At 41.4% G+C, this 24,572-nt stretch overlaps 1 protein-coding gene across 1 annotated transcript in view; it reads right to left on the bottom strand.

Moving 5' to 3' along the window:
- Positions 1 to 4,209: 4,209 nt before the first annotated feature.
- The window catches only part of LOC122808193 (endothelin-converting enzyme 1-like), a 1,395,094-nt gene continuing 1,374,731 nt past the window's right edge, over positions 4,210 to 24,572 (bottom strand). Inside the window, exon 9 of the mRNA XM_044079161.1 lies at positions 4,210 to 4,354. Coding sequence (XP_043935096.1) covers positions 4,210 to 4,354 — 145 coding nt within the window. The remainder of the gene's footprint in view (positions 4,355 to 24,572) is intronic.

Below are 24,572 nucleotides of genomic sequence, written 5' to 3'. Positions count from 1 at the left end.
GCAGTCGTTGAACCTGTCGCCTTATTCTTTGAAGCCTGTGGTCTGGAAGAGATGCTGTGCAATTTCTCATGTGCACCAGAACCCCTATGAATTCCAGAGACTGAGCTGAGGTCATGTTGGACTTCTCCCAGTTTATAGTGATTTCCAGGCTTTGTGCTGTGAGGAGAGTGTAGTGCAGGTTTTCTTCCAGTAGACGCTTGGTGGGGGCAGTGAGGAGCCAGTTGTCTCGATTTGGAAATGCCTGGAATACTTGAAGTCGCAAGTGAGCGATAACCATTGCCATGCATTTGGTGAACACTCTGGGGGCTGTAGGGAGACCGAAGGGCAGAGCTCGGAATTGGTAGTGACTGGCTCCTATGCAGAAGCGGAGGTATCTTCTTGAGCATTTGTCCATTTTTATGTGGTAATACACATGTTGAAGATCTACAGAGCACATCCAATCGTCTTCTTCCAGGAGAGGCAGGATAGACTGATCCGTGACCATCCAGAATTTCTCTGTTTTTACAAATTTGTTCAGTGTGCTGAAATCCAGAATGGGTCTCCAGTCCCCTGTCTTTTTTGGTACTAAAAAGAATCTACAATAAAAACACGGATCCTATCTGGTCTGGATGACTTTTTTTCTAGTAGCTTTTGGATTTTGTGTGCTGCTACTTCCCTTTGACTGGGTGGAATGTCTGATAATACTCTGCATGAGACAGGACAAAGAAGGAAGGGGATGCAATAACCTCTGGATTTTATCCATTGTACCCAAGAGTCAGTAGTTATATTTCGCCAGGCAGCGGGGTACAAGGAAAAATGACCCCCGACCACTTCCAGAGATAAGCAGTCGGGCATTGCTTCAGGAGCGCTGATAGGGTTGGTCAGAGAACGAATCTCTGGAACCCTGGTTTTACAGACCTCCTCTGCCCTGAAAGGGGTGCCTTCCATTGGAGTTTCCCCCTCTGCCTCTAGGGGAGAATCCAGCACGTGTGTCACAGAAAGAGCCCTGTGATTTCCTGTGCCACATCTTCCCACTCCTCTAATTTCTGGAGTAGAATCTTTGAGGAGTGGAGTGTCTGATACCAATGGCAGATAGGGTCTTGCCATCTTGTTCACACCTTGCCAGTGTATCTTTCACTTTAGGGCCAAACAAAGAAATGGCCTCGATGGAGGCATTCATGAAGGAAGCCTTAAAGGAGTCTGCAAAGTCACAAAGTCGCATCCAGGCATGTCGTCTGGTGACTATATCCCGCTCTAGCCGCTCCTTCCATTGCGTGAGAAATAAGACGCATGGAAGAAGTGGAAATGGACTCTAGGGTGGCTATCTGAGAAGCCACATTGTCACAGATCTTGTCAGAAACAGTTCCTGCCAAGGTTTCAGAGAGTTGGTTGATAGGATCCCTCTGAAGCCTGGAAAAGTGTGCCAAATAGTTCAAAGAATTATGGCAAAGTTCGATGAAGCAAAGACATGCTTCTCTAGTCTGTCTATCACCCAGGACTCTTTGTTGGGCAAATGGACAGTTTGGCTCTCTTCTGCCAAATCTTTCTTAGTTGCAGGGTATCGCTTCCAGGATGTCAGGAGCCTTCCATGTGAGCTGGATGATGACCTGGATGAGCTCACTGGCCGACAGGGTGAACCCAGGAGGTAGGGGGCTGGGCACGAAAGGCCTGCAGGAATATGGATTCCTCAGAGGAAGGATTAGAGGACTTCCAGTCACCCCTCTGTCTAAGGATCTTGAGGATGTCACCAAAGGACACCTCATCAGACAGTGTCCATGGGGACCCTTCCCCATCATCAAAATCCGTATCTTTAGTCAACGACTCCTCAGAGGAGTCCATGTGCTTCCTCTTGCATGAAGCTTTGTGGGGTACTTCCTCAGTGGGAGGTTCTGGGGAAGACTGCAAAGAGGGGGTCTCCTGAGGGGGAGAAACCTGAGGCCCTTGTGCCCGGTGTCCAGTGGTTGTGGCTTGTGACAGTTGCAGCACAGAGGGGGGACAGGACTCTGACATGTGGGGTTTGACAGTGGAGGCAAGTGCCCACTCCATGGCCTGGAAGGCCAGCCAACCCAAGGAGGGATGGGAGCCCGGAACCGAGGTCACGCCCCACCTCACCGAGCCAACCCCCAGACCAGGAGTCTCAAGAGGACTGTGAACTGTAAGACAGAGAAGATTCCTGGAGAATGCCATAGAAAAAAATCGGCGTGGAACCAGGTATGCCCTTCCCCATGGCACAGCCACTTGCCTGAGAAAAGACTGATGCCTAGTGCACCGAGGGCCACAAGGACGACTACGGTTCCAAAGTGAAATCCACTACTGGAGTCTATGCAAGGGAAGCTGCTGTCAGAGTAATAGGCTTTGAGACTTGGGTGGAAGTCGAAGAAGGAGTGTAAGTTGGAGTTGGAGGAGATATACATTCACATGAAGGAGAGAACGTGGACTTCGTCAGGTGAGAGAGACCTCTGACCACAAGCAACTAGTCAACAAGCCACAACACAGCTTGCTCAGAGAGGCTCCTGGTTGACCTCACAGAGAGACCTGATGGCGATTCCGGCCTTTCTAGAAAAGGACTATATTGGCTACCAATGAATGGATCCAAGGAAGGAGAGTACTTGGTCCTTGCTAATTCGAGAGGTGCAGAGCCCGGAACCGAGGACGTCTGCACCGAAGAAAACGGTGTGGAAGTAGTCTTCGCCAACAACGTTAGCGCCATAGAAATTGAAGTAGTCTGCACCGTAAAGGCAAATGTTTGCCCCAATGGATACAGTGCCATCGAGGAAAGTGTCTGCACTGGTAACAAGGACAGTGCCAGGAAGGACTGCACTGAAGAACATGTCAGCGCCGAAAGTGTCTGCGCCATGGAGAACAGTAACGTCATACTCTGAACCAAAGGGGATTGCACCAGCGATGCCGAAGGGGACTGTACCTGCATGGACGGTGCCAGTAAGGGCAGTGACGGAACTGTCGGAGCCATAATTGTCTGCACTGGGAACCCTGGTGCCGGTTTCGATAAGGAAAACATGGCTAGAGGCAGAATCATTTGGGGTGGTGCCAAGCCAAGAGCCGACAGGGTCACAGGTGGCAGCGCTGAAGTAGTAATCAATTTCACCTTCTTATGAGTTGACTCCCCACGATTTCCAGAGGGAGAAGAAGGGAGTGACCTCGATGAGGAAGAGGAAGAATGCCTCTTATGGGGTTTAGCAGGAGGGGGTGAGCCCTCTGACCCAGAAATAGCCTCACAGAAAGGAGATTTGAGAAGACTTTTCAATATTAATTTATTCTTTCTCTCGTTAAGAGTCCTGCTTGAAAAATTTCTACAAATCCCACATGGGGGATCCACAGTAAGGTGGAAGACATTCAGACAGTAGACACATAAGTCATGGCCATTGAAAAGGGGTAACTTACGGCCGCAATCCTTATACTGCTTAAAACCAACACTACTTTTCTTTTCCGACATAATGATGTGGAGAAGAACAGTACCAAAAAGAAGAGGAAAGGCTACCCAAAGGGGTAAGAAGAAAGAAGGAAAGATTACCAATGATGGTAATAAAGAATTACCTCAAAGGTAAGAAAAGGGTAATAAAGGGAAAAAGACTAAAGGGAGAGAGTCTTAAGTATACGATGGGGTAATATTAGTAGAAACTGTTTGAAAAACTTTAAAGTAAGAATGATGTATAAATCTTTCAAAAAAATAGACACTTAGTTGAAGAGAGTGGCTTGACATGGCTGTACAGCAATGCAGCAAATGAGATCTGAGATAACAGGGAGCGGAGCATTCTGGGTAGGACCTTGGCTTGAGATTTTTGGCTGACGTGAGCGTGATATTTGGCTGGCTCAGTTCCGAGGACGGAACCGATAACCCATCAGTAAGGAATGAATGAAGATTAACAAAATCAGATTTATGTATTTCTCAGTGGTTGTTAAAGAAATCAATACTCTTTGCCTTCCATAAATACAAGTTAGTATTTGTAAGCTCACATAATAAATAAAAATGAGCTGCTTAAAGGACATTTTAGAAGATGCAATAACCTGCATATAGTCATTTTACATGGTGCTGTGGTTGAAATTGTTGCTTTCAAAAAATGAATGAACTGATAAAAAAAATGGTTTCTGATGTCCATCAGAGCAAACCAAACTGCGCCAATGACAATGATGTAAATAAAATTACAATGAAGTACTAGTATTGGCTGTCAGTTGTCCTTTTTCATGCTGGATGTTAATGAGAGTTGGCTATTAGTCTGCATACAAACTCACCATTTCTGTGTCACTCAACTGTACCATTAGTTTCTGTATTGCCTTCCCATAGCGACTGTCCAAAGAGGGTGCAAGTTTGTGAATCAGATACAGGATCATATAGATATTTGTTAAATAGTAATGGCTACAAAGAAAGAAGAAAGAAATATATTAAGTAGCTACTCTATCAATCCTCTTGTCATAATTAGTTTTTTAAAACAGCAGTGTTTTTTTAGGCATTGTTTCTTAAAAACTCAGTTACATTTAAAAATATTGTTATGCGAGAATGAAAATTTCATGCAACTGCTATACTACCGAGAGTAACAAAAACTGCAGAGTTTAGACTGCCCTTGAAACGTGCAGCTTTTTGTTTTGGAGCCTTTCCTGATATTATCTTTATAAAGCAAATAATAAAAGAGCATCAGGTTAAGGCAAAAACAATAAATCCTAGGAAATTCACAGAAAATAGAAGTTATGTTCTTACCATAACGTTCCATGTTAGTTGTCTTCTTCTCGCCTTCTTCTTGCTGGATGGGTTCGGAGCCGACCTCGGCTCCGACTCGGCCACTCTAAAAGCTCGAGAGTTGGTTCCACCGGCTCGAGGCTCCCCTTATATCCCACAATGCTAGGCGTGAGTTACCTCAGATCTCGTTTGTAAGCTAACCCCAGCTTATAATAGTATCAGAATAACTATAAACAAAGTCCACCTCTAAAACCAGGGAGAAAGAAGGGTGACCTACATCCTGATCCAGGAAATATGCACAACAGCATATGCCTAGAAAGAGGTGGTAGAAAGAGAGGTCACGATCACAACTCCTCTAGGTCTGTCCTGTCCTGGGGGAAGGAGGGTGGGGCAGAAGAAGGCGAGAAGAAGACAACTAACATGGAACGTTATGGTAAGAACATAACTTCTATATGTTAAGTTGTCTATCTCGCCTTCATTCTTGCTGGATGGGACCGCCCTAGCACCTTGTCCCGGGTGGCCTAACGGAACAGACTCCTGAGAACAGTGGAACCAAAGTTAGCTCTATGTCTAGAAGCTAAATCCAACTTATAATGAGAAATGAAAGTGTGAGGAGTAGCCCAAGTAGCCGCTGCACAAATGGTGTCAATAGGCAGTCTGTCTTGGAAGGCTATAGAAGTAGCCAAAGCTCTGGTGGAATGGGCCTTAGGTTTATTAGGCAGCTTTTGGTGTCTAATTTCATAAACAAGGGAAATCAGAGATGTTAGCCATCTAGATAATGATACCTTTGAAACTGAAAGTCCCTTTCTGCCTTCTGCATAGGAGACAAACAGCTGGTCAGATTTCCTGAATTGTTTTGTTCTATCCAAATAGTACCTTAACTGACGATGAACATCTAGCCAGTGTAATTTTTGTTCAGACCTATTGGAATATTCTGGAAAAACACAGGAGGTCAATGCTTTGATTTAGGTTAGAGCGTCGAGGCTACCTTGGGCATAAAGGACGGGTTGGTTCGTAAGGATACCCTGTCCTTATGGAACAACAGATAAGGAGGTCGACAGCTGAGTGCATGAAGTTCTGAAATTCTTCTAGCTGAAGTAATAGCTATCAGAAAGAGAGTCTTCCATGATAGCAATTTTAAAGAACAGGAGGCTGCAGGTTCGAAAGGGGAAAGAATCAAAGAAGTAAGAACTAAATTTAGGTCCCAAGGAGGAGGAGGATTTCTTATAGGAGGTCTGAGTAGAAAACTCCTCTCAAAAGGCTTTACAAAGCTTGTGGGACATTATGGCAGACTCTGAAATACCCACATGAAAGTTAGAAATAGCTGCCAATTGAACTTTAAGAGTAGAAGGAGATGAACCTGCATGGAAGAGTTCAGCTAGAAAATCAAGGACCATTTGGATGGAAGCAGTGAAAGGATCTATGTCCCTTCCTTGAGCCCAATATGTGAAGCGTTTCCACTTACTCAAATAAATCTTTCGAGTGGAAGATTTATGGGAAGCTATCAAAATATCTCGAACAGAGTGAGATAATTGAGGAAGCCTGGCTAAGGTTGGAACTGGAGGAACCAAGCAGTGAGGTTCAGAGAGGGAAGGAGCGATGAAATTGACCCGACTGATGGATCAAAAGATCTGGAACTAGGTCCAGATGCCAAGGTCGCTCAATAGAAAATGATGTAGAAAGGGGAACCACACCTGTCGAGGCCAGTAAGGAGCAATGAGGATCAACGAGGCCTTCTGAGCGATAGCTTTCTGTATCACTTGAGAGATTAGTGGGAAGGAGGAAATGCATACAGAAGTCCCGGGCCAAACTTGGACTAGAGCGTCTCTGCTGGGCTGGCCTGGTAAAGGGAATAGTGTGAAATAATCTCTGCACTTGCTGTTTTGGGAGTAGCAAAAAGGTCGCAGCAAGGCTGACCCCACTTGAGAAAAATTTCTCTCACAACAGAGTCTTTTAGAGACCACTCGTGAGGCATGAGGATAGCTCTGCTCAACTTGTCATGATTTGATTGGACTTCCGGGATGTGCGTTGCTATCAGAAACCGCTGAGAAGAAATCGCCCATTGCCACAGTCTGAGTACTTCTCGACACAGGGGGTAGGACCTGGTTCCGCCTTGTTTGTTGATATACCACACTACAGACATGTTGTCTGTCTGGATTGCAATCGTTCCCAAGGGAAGAGAGTCTTGAAGGGATTGCAATGCTAAAAGCACTGCTCTCATCTCCAGAACATTTATGTGCAAGTGGCATTCGTCTGGTTGCCATGTGCCCTGGACAGTCCTGCCCTGATAATGCCCCCCCCACCCGATCAGGGAGGCATCCGTTGTCAGAGTAGCAACCGGAGGGGAAGGAACAAAGGGTCTTCCCAATAAGAGCTGAGGGGAAGACATCCACCACAGAAGATGATTTCTGCATGCCTGCGAAATCATAATGGTGTGGGACATCGGAAGTTGCTGGTATGACCATTGTGCAAAGAGCATCCATTGAAGGATTCTCATGTGGAATCTGGCTAATGGAAGCAGAGGTATGGCAGCCGCCATAATTCCCAACACTTTCAGAACTAACCTGGCTTTGATTCTGTTGTTGCTGAAGAGGAGTGAGACCAGTTTGTGTATGTCTGTTATTCTCTGATCTGTTAGTCTCGCAGACATGTTGACTGTGTCTAGATTTGTGCCTATAAAAGTAAAAGTACGACAAGGTGACAAAACAGACTTTTCGCAATTTATTGAAATGCCTAACTTTTGACAAATGCGAAAGGTGTAATCCCTGGCCATTAGAAGAAGATGCTTGGTGGGAGCTGTGAGGAGCCAGTCGTCCAAATATGGAAACACCTGGAATCCTTGTCGTCTCAGGTGAGAAGCTACCACTGCCATGCATTTGGTAAACACCCGGGGGGCAGTGGTGAGACCAAAGGGCAGGGCCCTGAATTGAAAATGACTGGTTCCCAGCCTGAAGCGGAGGAATCTTCTGGAGCGTCTGTTCATTTTTATGTGATAGTACGCATCCTGAAGGTCTATAGAGCACATCCAGTTTCCTTTTCCCAAAAGGGGAAGGATGGACTGCAGCGTGACCATCCGAAATCTTGTTTTCTTGACCGACTTGTTCAAGATACTGAGATCCAAAATTGGTCTCCAGTCCCCTGTTTTCTTTGGAACTAAAAAGAACCTGGAGTAGATTCCGGATCCTTGCTGGTCTGCTGGAACTGGCTGAATTGCTCTTTTTGCAAGCAGCTTTGAAATTTCCAAAGCTGCAATATCCCTTTGAGTGGGTGGAACATCTGGAAGGGATTTTTTTGATCAGTTTGGAATGCGAACAAAGGGAATGGAATAGCCTTCGGAAATGATGGACTGTACCCACTTGTCTCGAGTTAGGGATAGCCAGGCTTCTGGGTACAGTGACAATCTTCCCCCGACTGCCTCCGAAGGTGGACAGTCGGGCAACACCTCAGGGATGCTGAAAGGGCTTATCGGAGAAAGTTTCTCGATTGCCCTGGTTCTGCGGACCCCCCCTGCCTCTAGGGCGACGTCTACCATTGTTGTTCCCCCCTCTGCCTCTGGCAGGGAACCGACTCTGTGCGTCAGGCGAAGTCCCTTGAGATTGTTTACGGAACCACATTTTCCCACTTTTCTGGCCTTTGGGGTAAGGCCTAGAAGGAGTAGAAAAACGGACTCCGACGGCAGAAAGAGTCTTGCCATCAGTCTCGCACCTAGTCAAGGTTTCTTTCACTTGAGGACCAAAGAGAGATAATCCATCGAATGGGGAATTAGTGAAAGATGTTTTAAAGGGGTCCGCAAAATTGCATAGCCGCATCCAGGCATGCCCACGTGAGGCCACACCTGTCCCTGCGGCCTGCTCGCTCCATCAGCCGCATAAGAAAGGAGGCGCATGGAGGAGTTGGCTATGGAGTTCAGGGTAGCCAGCTGAGTGTTCATCTTATCTTGAAAACCCGCAGCTGTAGGATCCTTCAACATGTCACTCGCTTCTTGATCAAGTCCCTTTGAAGACGAGTAAATGGCATAGGTAGTTCAGCGAACGCATTGCAAATGTCGCTGACGAGAACATCCGCTTCCCGTATCTGTCCATGGACCTAGATTCCTTGTTAGGTGGATGGACAGGTACTGAAGGATCAGCTAGTTCCTTCTTAGTGGCAGCAGCAACCACCATAGCATCCACAGAAACTCCTTTTGTCAAAAACTGTTTGTCTGCTGGTGCCGTTATGAATTTTGAGGGTCTCCTGGGAGTGGGGTCCACCGAATCAGGAGCCGTCCATGCCTTTTTGCTACCACCTGCATGAGGGGGTCAAAGGGGAGACACCCAGGAGGTGGAAGGACGAGAGCCAAACGCCTCAAGGTACACAGATTCATCCTCCGAAGGGTTGAGGGCTGGCCAATTTCCCTCTGCTTAAGGATTTCCAGAATGTCTGCAAAGGAGACATCTTCAGAAGGGGAACGGGGGGAACCCTCGGAATCCTCTAAATCTGTGTCAGAGGTGACGGACTCAGGTGAGTCTATGTGTTTCCTCTTACACTTTCTCTTCCGAGGGGGCTCTTCTGCCAAAACAGGAGAGGCCTCGGAAGAGGATGAGATCCCCAGGGGATTCCTGAGGAGCTGGCTCTCTGCGGTCCGGGATGAGGGAGTGAGTCGACTTGACCTGAGGCACCGAAGGGGGGGGCGGACGGAGCCGACTGTGGGGTAGAACCAGGTTCTAACACACTCCGCATGACCTCGAACGCACCCCTGACAGACAGAGCCAGAGATCCCCGCTCCGAGCTAAAACCTCCTCGGCACCGACAGTGATGGCTCCGAGGCCGAGGTCGGAGCCGAACTTACCAGCCCCGAACCCCCGAGAGGGAAAGCGGGGTCGGACAAGGGTCCGATGCCACTCACCCCCTCGGAGCCGACGATGGAAGTCCGGCGCCGAGATTCTTCCAAGGAAGAAATCAGAGCCGACGATGGAGCCGAAGACAATTGTGTCGGCTCCGTCGTTACCACAGTCTCGGTTCCGAAACGACCCGGCTCCGGGCTCAACGGAGTCGGAGGAGGAACATATTGATGGACAGGGGCAGGCATCGACTGATGAGTCGGGCTCTGAAGCATTTGGGCCAGTGCCTCGGACTTAAGAAGTCGACTCACTACCCTCTGAAGGTCATGATCCAACAGCCTCGATGACCTAGAGGAGTGAGATTATGGCTCCGTTCAGACAGCAGAGGAGATGCTGGAGCCGAATGAACGGAGCCAAGGGATGGTGACCTAGATCTCTTCCTAGATGTTGGCTCCGAAGGTCTGGTCGGAGCCGAAGGAATTTCTAATACCTCGGCTCCAGCCGGAGCCGAAGGAACCACAGAAACTGTAGACTGAGACTCATCGGCTCCAGCCGGAGCCGATGTAGACGGAGGTTTAGTAGCCTTAGGTCTCGGCTCAGTAGCTGGAGCCGAGACCCAGAAGCCTTGGAGGGCTTCCCAGAGACAGAGAGGGAATCCTCAGGCTTGAGTAAACCTCTTAGGATCAATTTGTTTTTCTTTCCTGCAGGACCCTGGGACTGAAGCCGTGGCATACAGCACAGGAGTCCTGCAGGTGCAAAGGCCCCAGGCAATAGACACAAGAAGTGTGACCGTCTGTCAGAGACATTTTCTGACAGCATCACACTTCTTGAAGCCTGAGACCTTTGTGTCTTTAGACATCTTAGAAAAAAAAGTGTAATCACACACACCCAGTCAAACACACTGATTACACCCTATCTTATTTTCAAACTCAAAAAATAAAACAACTATCAAAGGTTTTAATTTAAGAGAAACAACACACACACACCACTAGGGAATGGAAGAAGAAGGCCTGAAGGCCCGAGGGAAGAACTTATAAGTTCTTGTTGGGAAGAAATGGGATTTTAGAGAAAAAAGGGAGAGAATTCCACTAAACTAAGGGAAACAAGAGTTAAAATTAAAAATAAAGGGGTTTAAGTATACTAACTTTACTGAAAGTTTACTCACCAAGAAGCCGGTAGAAAACCAACACCTCGATCGCTGTAGCGACAAACGAGATCTGAGGTAACTCACACCTAGCATGTGGGATATAAGGGGAGCCTCGAGCCGGTGGAACCAACTCTCGAGCTTTTAGAGTGGCCGAGTCGGAGCCGAGGTCGGCTCCGAACCCATCCAGCAAGAATGAAGGCGAGATAGACAACTTAACATCACTATTTAGAGATGTTACATACAAAATCCAATAAATGGTGGGGGAAAAATTGGCTGAGAAAGTGACATATTCAATCCAGATGATGTTTGGTATGGTTCATAGACTTACAATGATCAGGTGTTTACCTAGGAAAGAAAACTGTGACAAAGAAAGTACAGTTGTGTAGGTAAACTTACCATAACAGTAGATGTTTGAATAGCTATATGGGATGTATCCTGCCAAAGATATTAGATATACAGCCAGAATACTGCAGTTTTTATGTATATATATATAAGCAGGATGTATGGGCATCAAATTTCAGAGCTTTCTTGTCTCTAAAAACAGAGTCTGCAGCCAAAAGATATGGGATATCCCGATATCTCAAACTGTGTCAACTTATGTCATGCCAGAAACAAGGGGACAAAGATGACTGGAACCTCACCTTGGCTAGGGGTAAATAGCAAAGTAAAAAATATGGGGATCATGGGAGCTTGTTAGTACTGTAACAGTAATCTATTTGGGCCATCTACTGCTATGGAAAATTTACCTACATGACTGTACTATAACCATCATTCGATCACTGTTGCATTACCATAAAGCTATATGGGATGATTGCCAAAGCTTAGACAGGGTGGATGAAGCAGACCAGATCCTAGAAGCCCACAGAGAACATATCTAACAAATCCTGTTCTGGTCCTGGAAAAGAGTCAGTTTTGTAGTGTTTATTGAAACTGTGCACAAAGGACCAAGTTACTATTTCTAGAATAGTTTCAGAGTCCACCAACTTCAATAAAAGCCCAGAAGCAGCCACAGGTCTAGTAGAATGTGCCTTGACATTCAGAGGGTTTTCCCTAAGCAAAATTATCAGAAAAGAATAACCTGAGATAACTATCTGGATATGGTTTGCTTGGTTACTTGCTGCCCTTTTTCTAACCTTCAAATGACATAAAGAGATAATCTGATAATCTGATATCTTTTGTCTTGTCCAGGTAGTATCTAAGTTGTCTTTAGACATCTAGGAAATGCAATTTTTTTCTCCTCTGTTTTTAGGCTGGGAAAAGAAAGATGATGATCAAAGTGATTTAAACTAAACTCCTAAACAAATTTGGACATGGAAGTGGGATTAGCTCTATGAGTTACCATATCATTATGGAAAAAAGGCTCAAAAGACATGAAGGCTTGCAACTCAGATACCTGTCCATCTGAAATCAGAGCAACAAGAACAATTAGCTTCTAAATAATAAGTTTTAGGGTAAGAGCTTGTTTTAGGTTTAAATGGAGATAAAGTTAGCTTCTCCAATGCAAAGTTAAGATCTCAGGAAGGACCAACCTGTATTAGGTGGTCAAATAAGTAAACCCCCTTTCAAGAACTACCTGCCTTGAAACAAAGAAGAAAGGAGGGATCTAATAGTAGACAAGCAGAAATAGCTGAAAGATACACCTTAACAGAAGAGTAAGGCAGGCCAGATTTGAACAATTCACACAGGTATTGAAGAACCATTATAGTACCCGCCTGGGTTGGTCCTGCTCTCTACTACAGCACCAACTAGAAAATCTCTTCCATTTGGCTAAAAATGATTTTCTGTTAGGTCTTCTAGCCTCCTACTGGACATACTCTGTAAAGAGGTGTAGAAACAAATTGGAAGCTGACCACCACAATAAATGGAAGAAATATTTAATATAAACAGACAAGCGCTTTCACGTGTGCTTAGACACGCTTCTTCAGATCCTTACAACTAACTGCTTAAAATTCAAATGTATATATAGGCAATCCTGAAATAATCATTCAATTAGTTAATCTAATTATTCTAATTCCAAGCATGTGTTTAAAATCATTCAATTAAAAAAATACAGTGCACTAGTAGATACTGCAACTTATAGCAAAAAGCAAAGTTAAACAAATAGAAATTCTAAGTGGACAAAGTTAAACAGTCAGAAATTTTAAAAGGTTATTAAACAACAATGACAATTAATAAAACAATATGTCCTGTAAAACTCTTGTGTGTGCTTCTCATATAAATATAAGTATAAATCCTAAAGGCTATGCATCAGATATATCCTGTAAACATGTTATGTATGTGCAGAAGTATTGATATTGAATAAAATAAACATTATGGTATCTAGTCCTCTAAAACGTGGGTAGGATGTTATTACACTTGATGAAATCTGACACGTTAAATAAACCATCAAAGGTAATGAAGGCATAAAATATAAGTATAAATATAAATATAAAAGTGAGTCTGTATGTAAATATAAAAATATATAAATATGTAAATATAAATATGTTAATTTATGTGAACTATTATGTAGATAAATATAAATATATAAAAATACAACTGTAGATGAATAAATATGTAGGCAAATAAATATTAATAAAAATAGATCCATCTATATAACTCACTTGTTGTTAAGCAGTAATGTCAAATAAACACTATGAATATCAGTGCAATAATTTCTTAAAAACAACTAAACCAAGATAACTTAATCTCATGTACAGGATCAAATCTCATAGGTGAAATCAAACTCTGTATGCTTGTAGTATAAAAATAGTTGAAATGGCATAATAAGTGTATGTCATTAAAAACATATATTAGTAAAAATAATATAAACATGTATATTTCTAACATATGAATACATAGCAAGAGAATGGATCAAAATATATCTGACTAAAATGTCCTAACTAAACATATGAGACAAATGAGCCTGTCTGACCTGAACACTATGTATGCATCTGTGATATGTATAAAGACTATATGTGAAATGCTTGCCAAAATCTACATATGAACATTTCCTATAATGAAAAACATAGATGGTGTACCTATATACTCAATATTCAACATCAAATGTTATTGAGGAATCACTTGGCACTGCGTCCTTTCAGAGGAGCCCTAATGCTGACATATTGATTTAGCCCTGGTTCATAGTGTGCTTTGAGTTTAAAAATCCAAGAAAGTTCTACTAATTCTAAATCATTGAAATTATCTCCATCTCTAGAATTAGATAGAACTGTTTGTAAAACTCTAAATACAAATGAATGTGTTGAGTTTTTGGAGATGTGTTTGGCTAAAGCATTCTTGGTATCAACCTTTTTAATGTCTAAAGTATGTTCCAGCACCCTCTCTCTCAAGGTTCTAGTAGTCATTCCCACATAGAACGCTGTACATCTCTGGCAGGTAGCCAAGTAAATGAGATTCTTACTTTCACATGTAGCAGTTTGATGAGGTTCAAACCTATAGTTCAAAACTGGATGCTCAAATTCTTGAACTGTGGTGATCAAAGTGCATATACTGCACTTATTGCAAGGGAAGGTTCCTTTCCTCATGTTCTTATTAATGCTTATGTCCTTGCTAACCATGTTCGACTCTATACATAAAAGCCTACTGAGGTTCTTGCTATTACGAAATGTATAAGATGGTGTGGGGCCCACTAGTGCTGCTAACCATTGATCAGTCAAAAGGATGTGCCAATTACTCAGAATTATGTCTTTAATATGATGAATATCATTAGTATATCTAAGATTAATTCTGACTCTTGAATTATCAAAAGACTTCTTGCCATAATGTCCAGACATTCTACTATGATTTCCATTAGGAGTTGTCTGTTCATTAAATAGAATCTGGTTCTTGACCTTCTTGACTTTTTCTTCATCATAGCCTCTGTTAAAAAAAACACTGTTCTAAAAAATTACTCTGTTCAATAAGTTCAGCACTATTGTGACATAGCCTCTTAATTCTGATGAATTTGCTCTTCAATATGCTGTCAAATACGTATCTAGGATGCATACTATTAAACTGAAGTAAGGTGTTTCTCCAGCATCCCTTTCTGTAAATGGTTGTCTCAATCTTGTGATCTGTATTCTTATATAGCTTCACATCTAAAAAATCTATGCTATGTGTATCATGACTTGTTGTAAAACTCAGAAAATCAGTAGTGGATTCTAACTGTTCTATGAAGGTGAGAAGCTCAAGTGTACTTCCATGCCAAAATAAAAGAACGTCATCCACAAACCGTTTGTAAAGGCTCACCTTCTTAAAGCTATCATGTTTAAATAAGAACCTCTGCTCCCAATACAGCATCACTAAATTCGCGTAAGTATTGGCGCAGGGGGTGCCCATGGCTACCCCCCACTGCTGCAAATACAACTGGTCCCTAAATTTAAAAACATTGTTAGTCAAAACTAGTTCCATAATGGCACATAATAGCCCTTCTTCACTAGTATTGAACTTCTGGCTCTGGTTTATAATGTTCCTCAGAGCTTCTAAGCCAAAACTGTTGGGTATGGCAGTGAACAAGTTTTTTACGTCCAATGTCACAAACAGCAGTTCATCCATATTTGCATGGGAGTATTTGCTTATACACTCAAGCAACTCATAGGTATCCTTCAAAATGGATGTAGTCTCACTAACCAAGGGTCTAAGTTTCTTCTCTAAAAAGACTGACAGTGTTTCAGTGACCCAGCCTTGTCCCACTACTATAGGTCTCATTGGCGGTGGGTACAGGCTCTTGTGTATTTTCGGTAGACCTTTGATGTATGATGTCCGAGGTTTTTCAATAAAAAAGTATTGATACAAATCATAATCTATCTGCCTACACATTAAGTATTCATAAAGTTCTTGATGTACTTTGTAAATAATTTTGGTGAGTTCTAAGTGGTTAATAGGTTTGTAGGTAGAAGTCTCGTTCAAAAGCGTAAGCATAGCATCTGTGTATACATTGGTATCTAATAAAACTATTGCTCCTCCCTTGTCTGCTGACTTAATCACCAAATCATTATTATGTTTCAGAGAATAAATCCTATCCCATTCAGTGGTGTGTGTATTGAAGAACAAGGCACTATGTTTAAAATCATAAAAATATTTGTATAAATCATCTTCACAAATTTTCAAAAAGCATTCAGCTACAGGAGTTAAAGTAGGTGTAAAGATGCTCTTTTTTCTAAAGCAAACATCACTAGTATGATCAGGAATATCATTAGAAACCTTACTGTTGTTGAATAACAGTTTCAGAGAAACATTCCGTAAAAAAAGTCTCAAGTCCTTTAAAACTTCAGATAAATTGCTAGCTTGAGCAGGTATATAGTTCAAACCTTTGTTTAACAGCTCACAGTCCAAGGGTGTCAAAATGTACCTGGATAAATTAACTGTTAAGTTGCTCCATTCCTCCATCGACCTCTCCGACCCTGTTGTTCTCCCGATAGCTTCCTCTTGAATCTGTCTCTGCTGTCGGACCTCCCTCTCGTTCCATGTTGGCTCTGTACTGGAAGGGGTAAAAACGTTCGAAATGGGTCTGTGCTATCTTCGGTTTAGCACCAGTGTTATTCGTAATAGAGCGTGGTAGAGCTAGCTGGTTCGGCGGTGGCGTGCAGTCAGTATCCATTATAGGGGTAGTGGAGGCTCTCGCTGATGACATCATCACCCCTTGTGTTATAGGCACGTCATTTAAAGCAGTAGTGTCACTTTGACCGGTGGTAGAAACAGATGCTTCGGTATTAAAAACATCAGCGTCAGTATTAGTCGCAAACCCAGTCTCCCTGACATTCCTACTCCTTGGCCATAAAAAGACTTGACTGTTCATGAAATCAGAGTAGTCTCGTTGAAGTTTGCGCATTTTAGTCTGTTGCAAACGCTCCCCATAGGAGCACGTTTGATTGAGTAGGGACTCTATACGTTGCATGTACATGGCCCCTTTAAATTTCTCATGTATAGTATTATACAAAACTTCAGCTTTTGTACTCAATTCCTTCTCTATAGGAGAAAAATAGTCCAGCAGTAGTTTGATATAATTATAGCTAAGTTCTAAATTCAACTGCTGCCACCTCTTGAGTAAGTCCGGATGGCTATCGCCATAGGTGGGCATGCACAGGACTCTCATCCCTCTCGGCACTATTTTAAAGTGCAAGCATGCTTCTAAGTGTCTCCTTTGCCAAGTAAGTCTTTGAAGCTTGTACAACATATTCTCTAGCTCCTTTATACTCACGTTGAATTCATGCAAATTGTCACTATTAATAGCTTCAACATTAGGACCAGTGACAAAAAGTTCCATCGCAAGGAAGGGATTATCACGTACATCCATAACAGTTTCCCACCTCCTCCTCTGGTCCGTTTTCTCTGGTGCAAAATCAAGTTCTATCGAAGGGTTATCCATCGTGTGGCTAAGCGACTCGAAACAAATGAAGGTAAATCCGAGAACACACAGTCGCTATAGCCCAAAGGTCTGCTCCAAAAACAAATAGAGCAAATATGTAGAAACAAACTGGAAGCTGACCACCACAATAAATGGAAGAAATATTTAATATAAACAGACAAGCGCTTTCACGTGTGCTTAGACACGCTTCTTCAGATCCTTACAACTAACTGCTTAAAATTCAAATGTATATATAGACAATCCTGAAATAATCATTCAATTAGTTAATCTAATTATTCTGATTCCAAGCATGTGTTTAAAATCATTCAATTAAAAAAAGAGACAGTGCACTAGTAGATACTGCAACTCAGAATAAAAGGCAAAGTTAAACAAATAGAAATTCTAAGTGGACAAAGTTAAACAGTCAGAAATTTTAAAAGGTTATTAAACAACAATGACAATTAATAAAACAATATGTCCTGTAAAACTCTTGTGTGTGCTTCTCATATAAATATAAGTATAAATCCTAAAGGCTATGCATCAGATATATCCTGTAAACATGTTATGTATGTGCAGAAGTATTGATATTGAATAAAATAAACATTATAGTGTCTAGTCCTCTGAAACGTGGATAGGATATTATTACACTTAATAAAACCTGACACTTATTAGATGAACCATCAAAGGTAATGAAGGCATGTAATGTAAGTATAAATGTGAATATAAAAGTGAGTCTGTATGTAAATATAAAAATATATAAATAAGTAAATATAAATATGTTAATTTATGTGAACTATTATGTAGATAAATATAAATATATAAAAATACAACTGTAGATGAATAAATATGTAGGCAAATAAATAAACCTTAACAGAAGAGTAAGGCAGGCCAGATTTGAACAATTCACACAGGTATTGAAGAACCATTATAGTACCCGCCTGGGTTGGTCCTGCTCTCTACTACAGCACCAACTAGAAAATCTCTTCCATTTGGCTAAAAATGATTTTCTGTTAGGTCTTCTAGCTGCCTAGGGACAGGGAACTGCCAAAGACCCAGTCTCCATGCCCAGGAAGGTGCCGGTAAAGCCGTGAGATGGCCAAGAAGACTTGGCCAAGGCACTCCTCATAGCTCTGAAAGCCGGACCCCAGAATCCTGGGAGTGTCCGGTCCCGAGCCATGATAGCAGACGGAAGTCCCGCAGCGAAGCACCGAGAGGGAGGCTCGGAACCGACAGCGTGGTCCCAACGTCACCCCGGTCCGGCCGAAGAAGTCCGTGTGCCAAACTCGGACCCGAAGGCCGGGTTGGAGTAAGGGTCAGAGCCGACCCTAGGATCTCCACCGCTCCAACAGCATCTGCTCGACGGAGCCAGCAGTGGTCGGAGGAGGAATGGCAATGGAATGGGCTATCGGCTCCGAAGCCAATTGGGTTGGAGCCGAAACAAATTTTTGAAAGACTGGGAACTGGAACAGTCTTTGGAGCACCCTGTCTATGTCTGAATCTGACATCCTCGATGACCTAGAGGAGACCGAACGGGTTGAGTTGGCCTCTCAAGCGGCCCCAAGGGGCTAGGGGACCGGCTCGAGGCGACTTCGATAACTATCGGCGCGAAGGAATGCACAAACCAGTTTCCATCGGTGGCGAGGTGGGCTTAGGCGCCGAGGAGGAAGGGTCTGGGCGGACAACCTTCATCGGCTCCGAGATCAGTGGAGCCGATGAAGGTGACCCGCCTCTCGATGCCCCAGCCATTGGCTCCGAAGCCAGAGGAGTCGAGACTGGAGGCATCGAGGCAGACCGTTCCGCCCTCGGCTCCGAAGTCCTTGGAGCCGAAGGAGAAGCCTGCCTATGTCTTTTGGCGGTCGGGTCCGACGGACTGGTCGGAGCCGTCGCCCTTTTCTTTTTAGCAGGAGAAGGAGAGGATGCTAAAGCCTCTTCAAAAGAGGGTTTTATAAGGCCTTTCAATATAAGTTTATTTTTCCTCTCTTGGAGGACCATTGAGGAAAAAGCGTGACACACGCTGCAGGACTCCTGCAAATGCTTGGCGCCCAAACAATATACACAGAGAGAGTGGTCATCCGTGATAGACATTTTAAAACTACATTTAGTGCACTTCTTAAAGCCCGAAGGCCTAGGAGCCTGAGACATTATAAGTAGAACTCAGTAACTCTCTCACAGACAAAACTCTTTTGAAATAGACTGACACTACAAAGATTAACTTGCCGTTAAGAATGACAGCCATAATTAAATTAAAGCCAACTGAAGACATACAACAGTGAATATATCTAAGGGAATCCAAGAACCCCTAAAGGTTCAAAGGGATTGACTGACAGGGAAGGCCCTACAGATCAAGGGGCCTGAGCCAGAACAAACACCAATCACACACAAATTTTCCACAAAAAATTTTCAAAACACACACAAAAGCACAGAGTAGCTGTTAAAACAGCTTTTTGTTAAAGAAATAGCAAATTTCTGACAGAAAAAGTTAGTGAAAAGACACTACTTAGCTCAGCCAGCTCGAGACCACGTCTTTGCTAGTTAGCGGCAAACGAGATCTGGGGGACTGGTAGTGGTGCATCCTGGGATATAGTAAGCTCAGCCAATAAGAGACTTCGCTCTTTGGCATAAGCGTGCCGAGTCGGAGCCGAGGGATCGGCTCCGAACCCATCAGTCAGAATGTAGGCGAGATAGGATCACATAACATCTGGAGTTTTTTGAGATAGTCAGTGTAGGGCATCTGTTTGAGGCCAGTAATCCTCTTTGTGAGGTACTTCTACGGCGTTTCCAGCTGCTAAACTTAAACGGCTACTCCAAAGAAAGTGAGGAAAGAAGAAATTAACCCTCTAAGTTAAACGGGCTCAAAGGGAAAGCAAGGCCTAAGAAAATGACGGCCAAGAACAGCCAAAAAACAACAGCAGAGGAAGGTCAGAAGGTTGTTAGTTTAAACGAGGACTAAAATAGACACCAGAAAGGTAATTAAACTGCTAATAATTCTTGTAAAGTAAAGAAAGACAGCAAAATGCCAAAAAAAAACTAAATACTTAGCCTGAGCCAGTAGTCACAATCTCAATGCTGCAAGCGGCAAACAAGATCTGGATAGCTACCGCTAGGCATGTTGGGATAGTGGTTAGTCTCAAGCCAGTATAAGCTCTCAAGTTATAGTAAAAGGCTGAGTCGGAGCAACCAGCAAGAACAAAGGTGAGATGGGGACAACATAACATCATCTGTTTCATGGTTTTGGTGGTTAAATTTGTAAACTTCAGTCTAGTTATTTATATGATTTTTGTTGCATTGTTTTATTTTTTTTTATTTTTAGAGATAAACTTTATTTATATGAAAAATGTTAATCACATGCTATATTACATTTATTGCAAAACATAGATCAAAATTTAAGTTAATACTTGCCAAAAGTTTATCTTTTAAGAAACAAATATGTGTTTTTAAATGACTGTTTTAAAGGTTATATCTGTTAATATTAATAGTCTTAATGAGGGTATTAAAGAAGCCAAGTGTTTATATTTATCAAACATAAAACAGATTAAGTTGCAAGAAACACATCTTTTAGATAATTATGTTAAGTACTTAAACAATACTGATTATCTTGTTCTGGAGGCATCAACTTTAAACAAAATAGAAGAAAAGCTGCCATATTATGGAAGAAGTCTCCAGTGATACCAAAAGTTCATTATATTTTTTCAGCTGAGAAAGGAATGTTATCAATAGTTGGAATTATTTGGAAGAGTTTGCATAATTGCAAATATATATCAGTTCCCAGGAGTTAGAACAAAAATTATCAAAGAACACTTTGAACTATTATTGAATACAATTAAATGATGCTTAATATTAGGTAGAGACTTCAACCTTTTTTTGACAAAAGAGCTACAGGTGCAGTAAAAGAACATAGGTTGTTTGCACCAGTTAATTTCTTAAAAAGTAGATGGAGAATTTAGATCTTAAGGATGTAGCATTCTTTGCAAAGGAAAATTCTTTATTTTTTTGCTAACTATTTTTATACCTCTGAGAAGATGACATGATAGAGGAGTAGACAGAGAATATGTATTAAATGACTTATAAGCAAACTTAGGCAAGGTTCTGGTTATCCCATGTCATTTATCAGATCATAATATTATATACTTCAACCTTTGAATTAGAGCAAGGACCTTTCCTTTATTCACTAGAATTCCAGCCAACTTAATTATTCAGCCAAATTTTAAGGATCGGTTAGTAAAAGAAATATCACAGCATATGCACACATTCAGTAATGATTCATGATGTCAACTTATGGGATTATTTGAAAAGAAATTCAAAATTTACAGGACAAATTACATAGGGAAAATCAAAATCACCTCCCCAAAAAGATAAAAAAGGTAACAAAGATAATCTTAAAAATATTAAAGAGTTAACAGTTAAACTTCAATATGTTTTAATGCACAAACCAGAACTTGTCTTGGAGAAATTTAAATTACACTCATATGCTACAACTCCTAAGAGACTTCATAATCTAGCTAACAGATCAACATTATATAATAATTATAATCAGATTAAGTATATTGTTAAGCCTAATGATGATAAAAAATCAGATATTGACAAAATATTACATTTTAATAACTAATATGAAAAATTAAAAAAAATTAAAAATGTAAAGGTTCATGGGTTCATAGGAGGTTATTAGGCTAGCAGCCCTAGAGCTTTTACAAGCTTAGACATGTTAATCCCAAGTATCCCATTTGTTCTTTTTGGATAGTTTGCAGAACAAATTTATGAACAGAGTGGATCTGTGATTAACATTGGCTACCCCTGTCCAAGAAGGATATGGTTGCCACCCCAGGAACGAATTTATGGTCTCCCATCCAATTACCTAGGTTGCATTTGAATAGGGTCAGTGAGAAGCTCAGATTTACATGAATAGGAGGTCTATTCCAGAGAAGTGACAGTCTCTGGGAAACATATCTGTCTCTCTAGCATGTTCTGTTAATGTCAGGTTGAGATCCCTATAGTGAGTGACTCTTCTGCCACTTGACTTGCAGATGTACAGCATTTCCATTTGAGCAGGATTGGAGATTACCCTATAGGCCAGGTAAAGGTCACCCCTCAGCAGCCTATAAAATACAGAGTAAAGTGACAGGGCTTTCAGCCTGTCCATGTAGATCATGGTTTGAAATGCCTGTATTTTCTTAGAGAGAAGCCTCTAAGGTCTCTCCAGCTGCTGCAGATGTCTGAGGTACATGCAAACAGCTGCACTATACCCTATTAGTGGTCTGATGAGGGTTGAGTATAGTGGAGCTATAACATCCCTTGACCTGGATGCTATGCCCTTGCTTATGAGGTACACTACAGAGAAGATTTTCCTTACTACTGTGTGAACTTGGTGGTCAAAGTTCAGATTGTTATCAACCTGTGTTCCCAAGTCTCACACCACTGAGTTAGAACTCAGGGGGTGCTGTGAATATTGCAATTTGTTGGCAATTCCGTTTTGCAAAAAGAATTAATAATGCACTTTTTTGCATTGAGTTTTCGACTATGGCTTTGGCATCAATCATTTATTTGTGTTAGCCCTCCTTGTAATGTGTTGACATTGTTGGGGAACTCAATGATTGCTCCCAGTTTGCAATCATCAGTGAACTTGGTGAGCTAAAGGCCATTTACTTTTGCCTGGACTTCTGAGAAATAGACGCCAAACAGGAAGGGGCCTAGCACAGACCCCTGTGGTACTCCACTTGTGACAGGTCTGCTGGTGGAGAGTCACTAATTTTGACAGAGTGTGTCTTGTCAGTGAGCCAACTGGCTACTTATCTAGTAACATAAGGGTTGATCCCTATCTGGAAGAGTTTCTCAATGATGCCTGAGAGAAGAATTGTGTCAAAAGCCTTGGCAAGGTCAAGATAGGCAGTTTGCACTGTTTTACCTTTGTCCATGGCTTTGGTGACATTCTCAAAGAAATCCACCAGGATTAATTAAACATGATCTACCCTTAATGAAGCCAAACTGGGTTGGGTCCACCATTTAGAGGTCGGCTATGTCCTTGTTGATAAGGTCTATGATAATTCTTTACATGGCTTTGCAGATGAGAGTAGTTAGATTTATGGGTCTGTAGTTCCCAGTGTCAATTGATAGCCCCCTTTGTGCAGGGGGATTACTGTTATTCTTGCTGTTCTCCATTCTGCAGGAACAAGGACAGTTCTCAAGCTATGATTAAAGAAAACACCAAGTGGGTCTGCTAGGTCTTGTTTTAGATTGTTTAGTAAACTACCTGGAATATTATTTGGTTCCACTGAGGCACTGTTTTTGGCCTTGGTGAGTGTAGAGATAATCTATTCTCTAGAGAAAAAAAAAGAAAATGAAAATACAGATAATTTCTTAAATGACAGCATTATGAACAAGATAAGCTCAAAACAAGCTAATTGCTTAAAGAAAGACATTTCATTATCAGAAAATAAAAATCAAATTAATAGACTTAAAATAATAAAGCATTTGGACGTGATAAAATTAACTCAGAAGTTTACAACTATATACCAAATAATAGTTTTTTTCCCTAAAACAAGTTTTCAGTTCTATTTTAAAGGGAAAGGAATATCGTCTTCTTGGAAATATTATATTATATCACCTATTATAAAGCCAGGGAAGGACGCAGGACCATGGTCTTCTTATACACCTATTTCACTTCTGAACACTGACTATAAAAATTTCAAGTCTATATTCTCAGAAAGATTAAAAGAAGTGGTTGACATGATAATAAATAATGATGTTTTATTTAGAAAAGGAAACCTGAAGACAATACCTGCAAGTTTAACCATTATAGGCTTAGATCTTGAAACGCATTTGATTCTGTTAATTGTGGTGTCTTATTCATATCTTTAAGAATTTGTGGATTTTAGATGGATTTATTGCAATTCTGGAAACTATTAAAATTCTAAGTCTTATGTCAAAAGTGATACTTTTTTTTTTCTCATGGATGTGACATTTTTAAAGGAGCTAGGCAGAGATTCCTATTATCTCCATTGATACACGCCTTAATCATTGAATTCTTTTGGAGTTTTCATCAGAAACAATGTAAATATTGAGGGCTTCAAACTTTACAATAAATCTTATTTTAACATCTGACTTTTTTGCAGATGATATTCTCTTAACTATTAAAGATATTTCTAAAACATTTGAGGACATTTATAGTTCCATTTCATTATTTGAAGGTATATCAAATGTAATGAAAATAAAATTGATTTTTTATGTATTAATCAAACTTTAGATATTAATAGATTAAAAAAGAATTTTGTTAAATATTTAGTCATTCAAATTTCAGATAATCTTAATTCAATTGGAAAAGAGATTTCTACTATGGTATTAGAAGATCAAAAATGGAATACATTATATTTTGCTGAAGATGTATTGCAGTTTATAAAATGATATCTCAGCCAATAAATCATATATAATACAAACAACAAATAATATACTTTTAAAAGATTTAATTAAAAAAAAATAAGAAAAAATTAGGTGTCTTCTGGTATCCTTCAAGACCCAGAACTGCATTTGCAAATCATTTCAGACCACAGAACAAGGTGGCATTGGACTTCTAAATGTTAAGAATTATGCACTTGTATCCAGTTTAAAAATAGTTTTATG

The sequence above is a fragment of the Protopterus annectens genome, chromosome 8.part0 (genome assembly GCF_019279795.1).
Source record: "Protopterus annectens isolate FY-2018-M chromosome 8.part0, PAN1.0, whole genome shotgun sequence".
NCBI classification, from domain to species: Eukaryota; Metazoa; Chordata; order Ceratodontiformes; family Protopteridae; genus Protopterus; species Protopterus annectens.
This window is presented reverse-complemented; position numbering and strand designations above follow the sequence as displayed.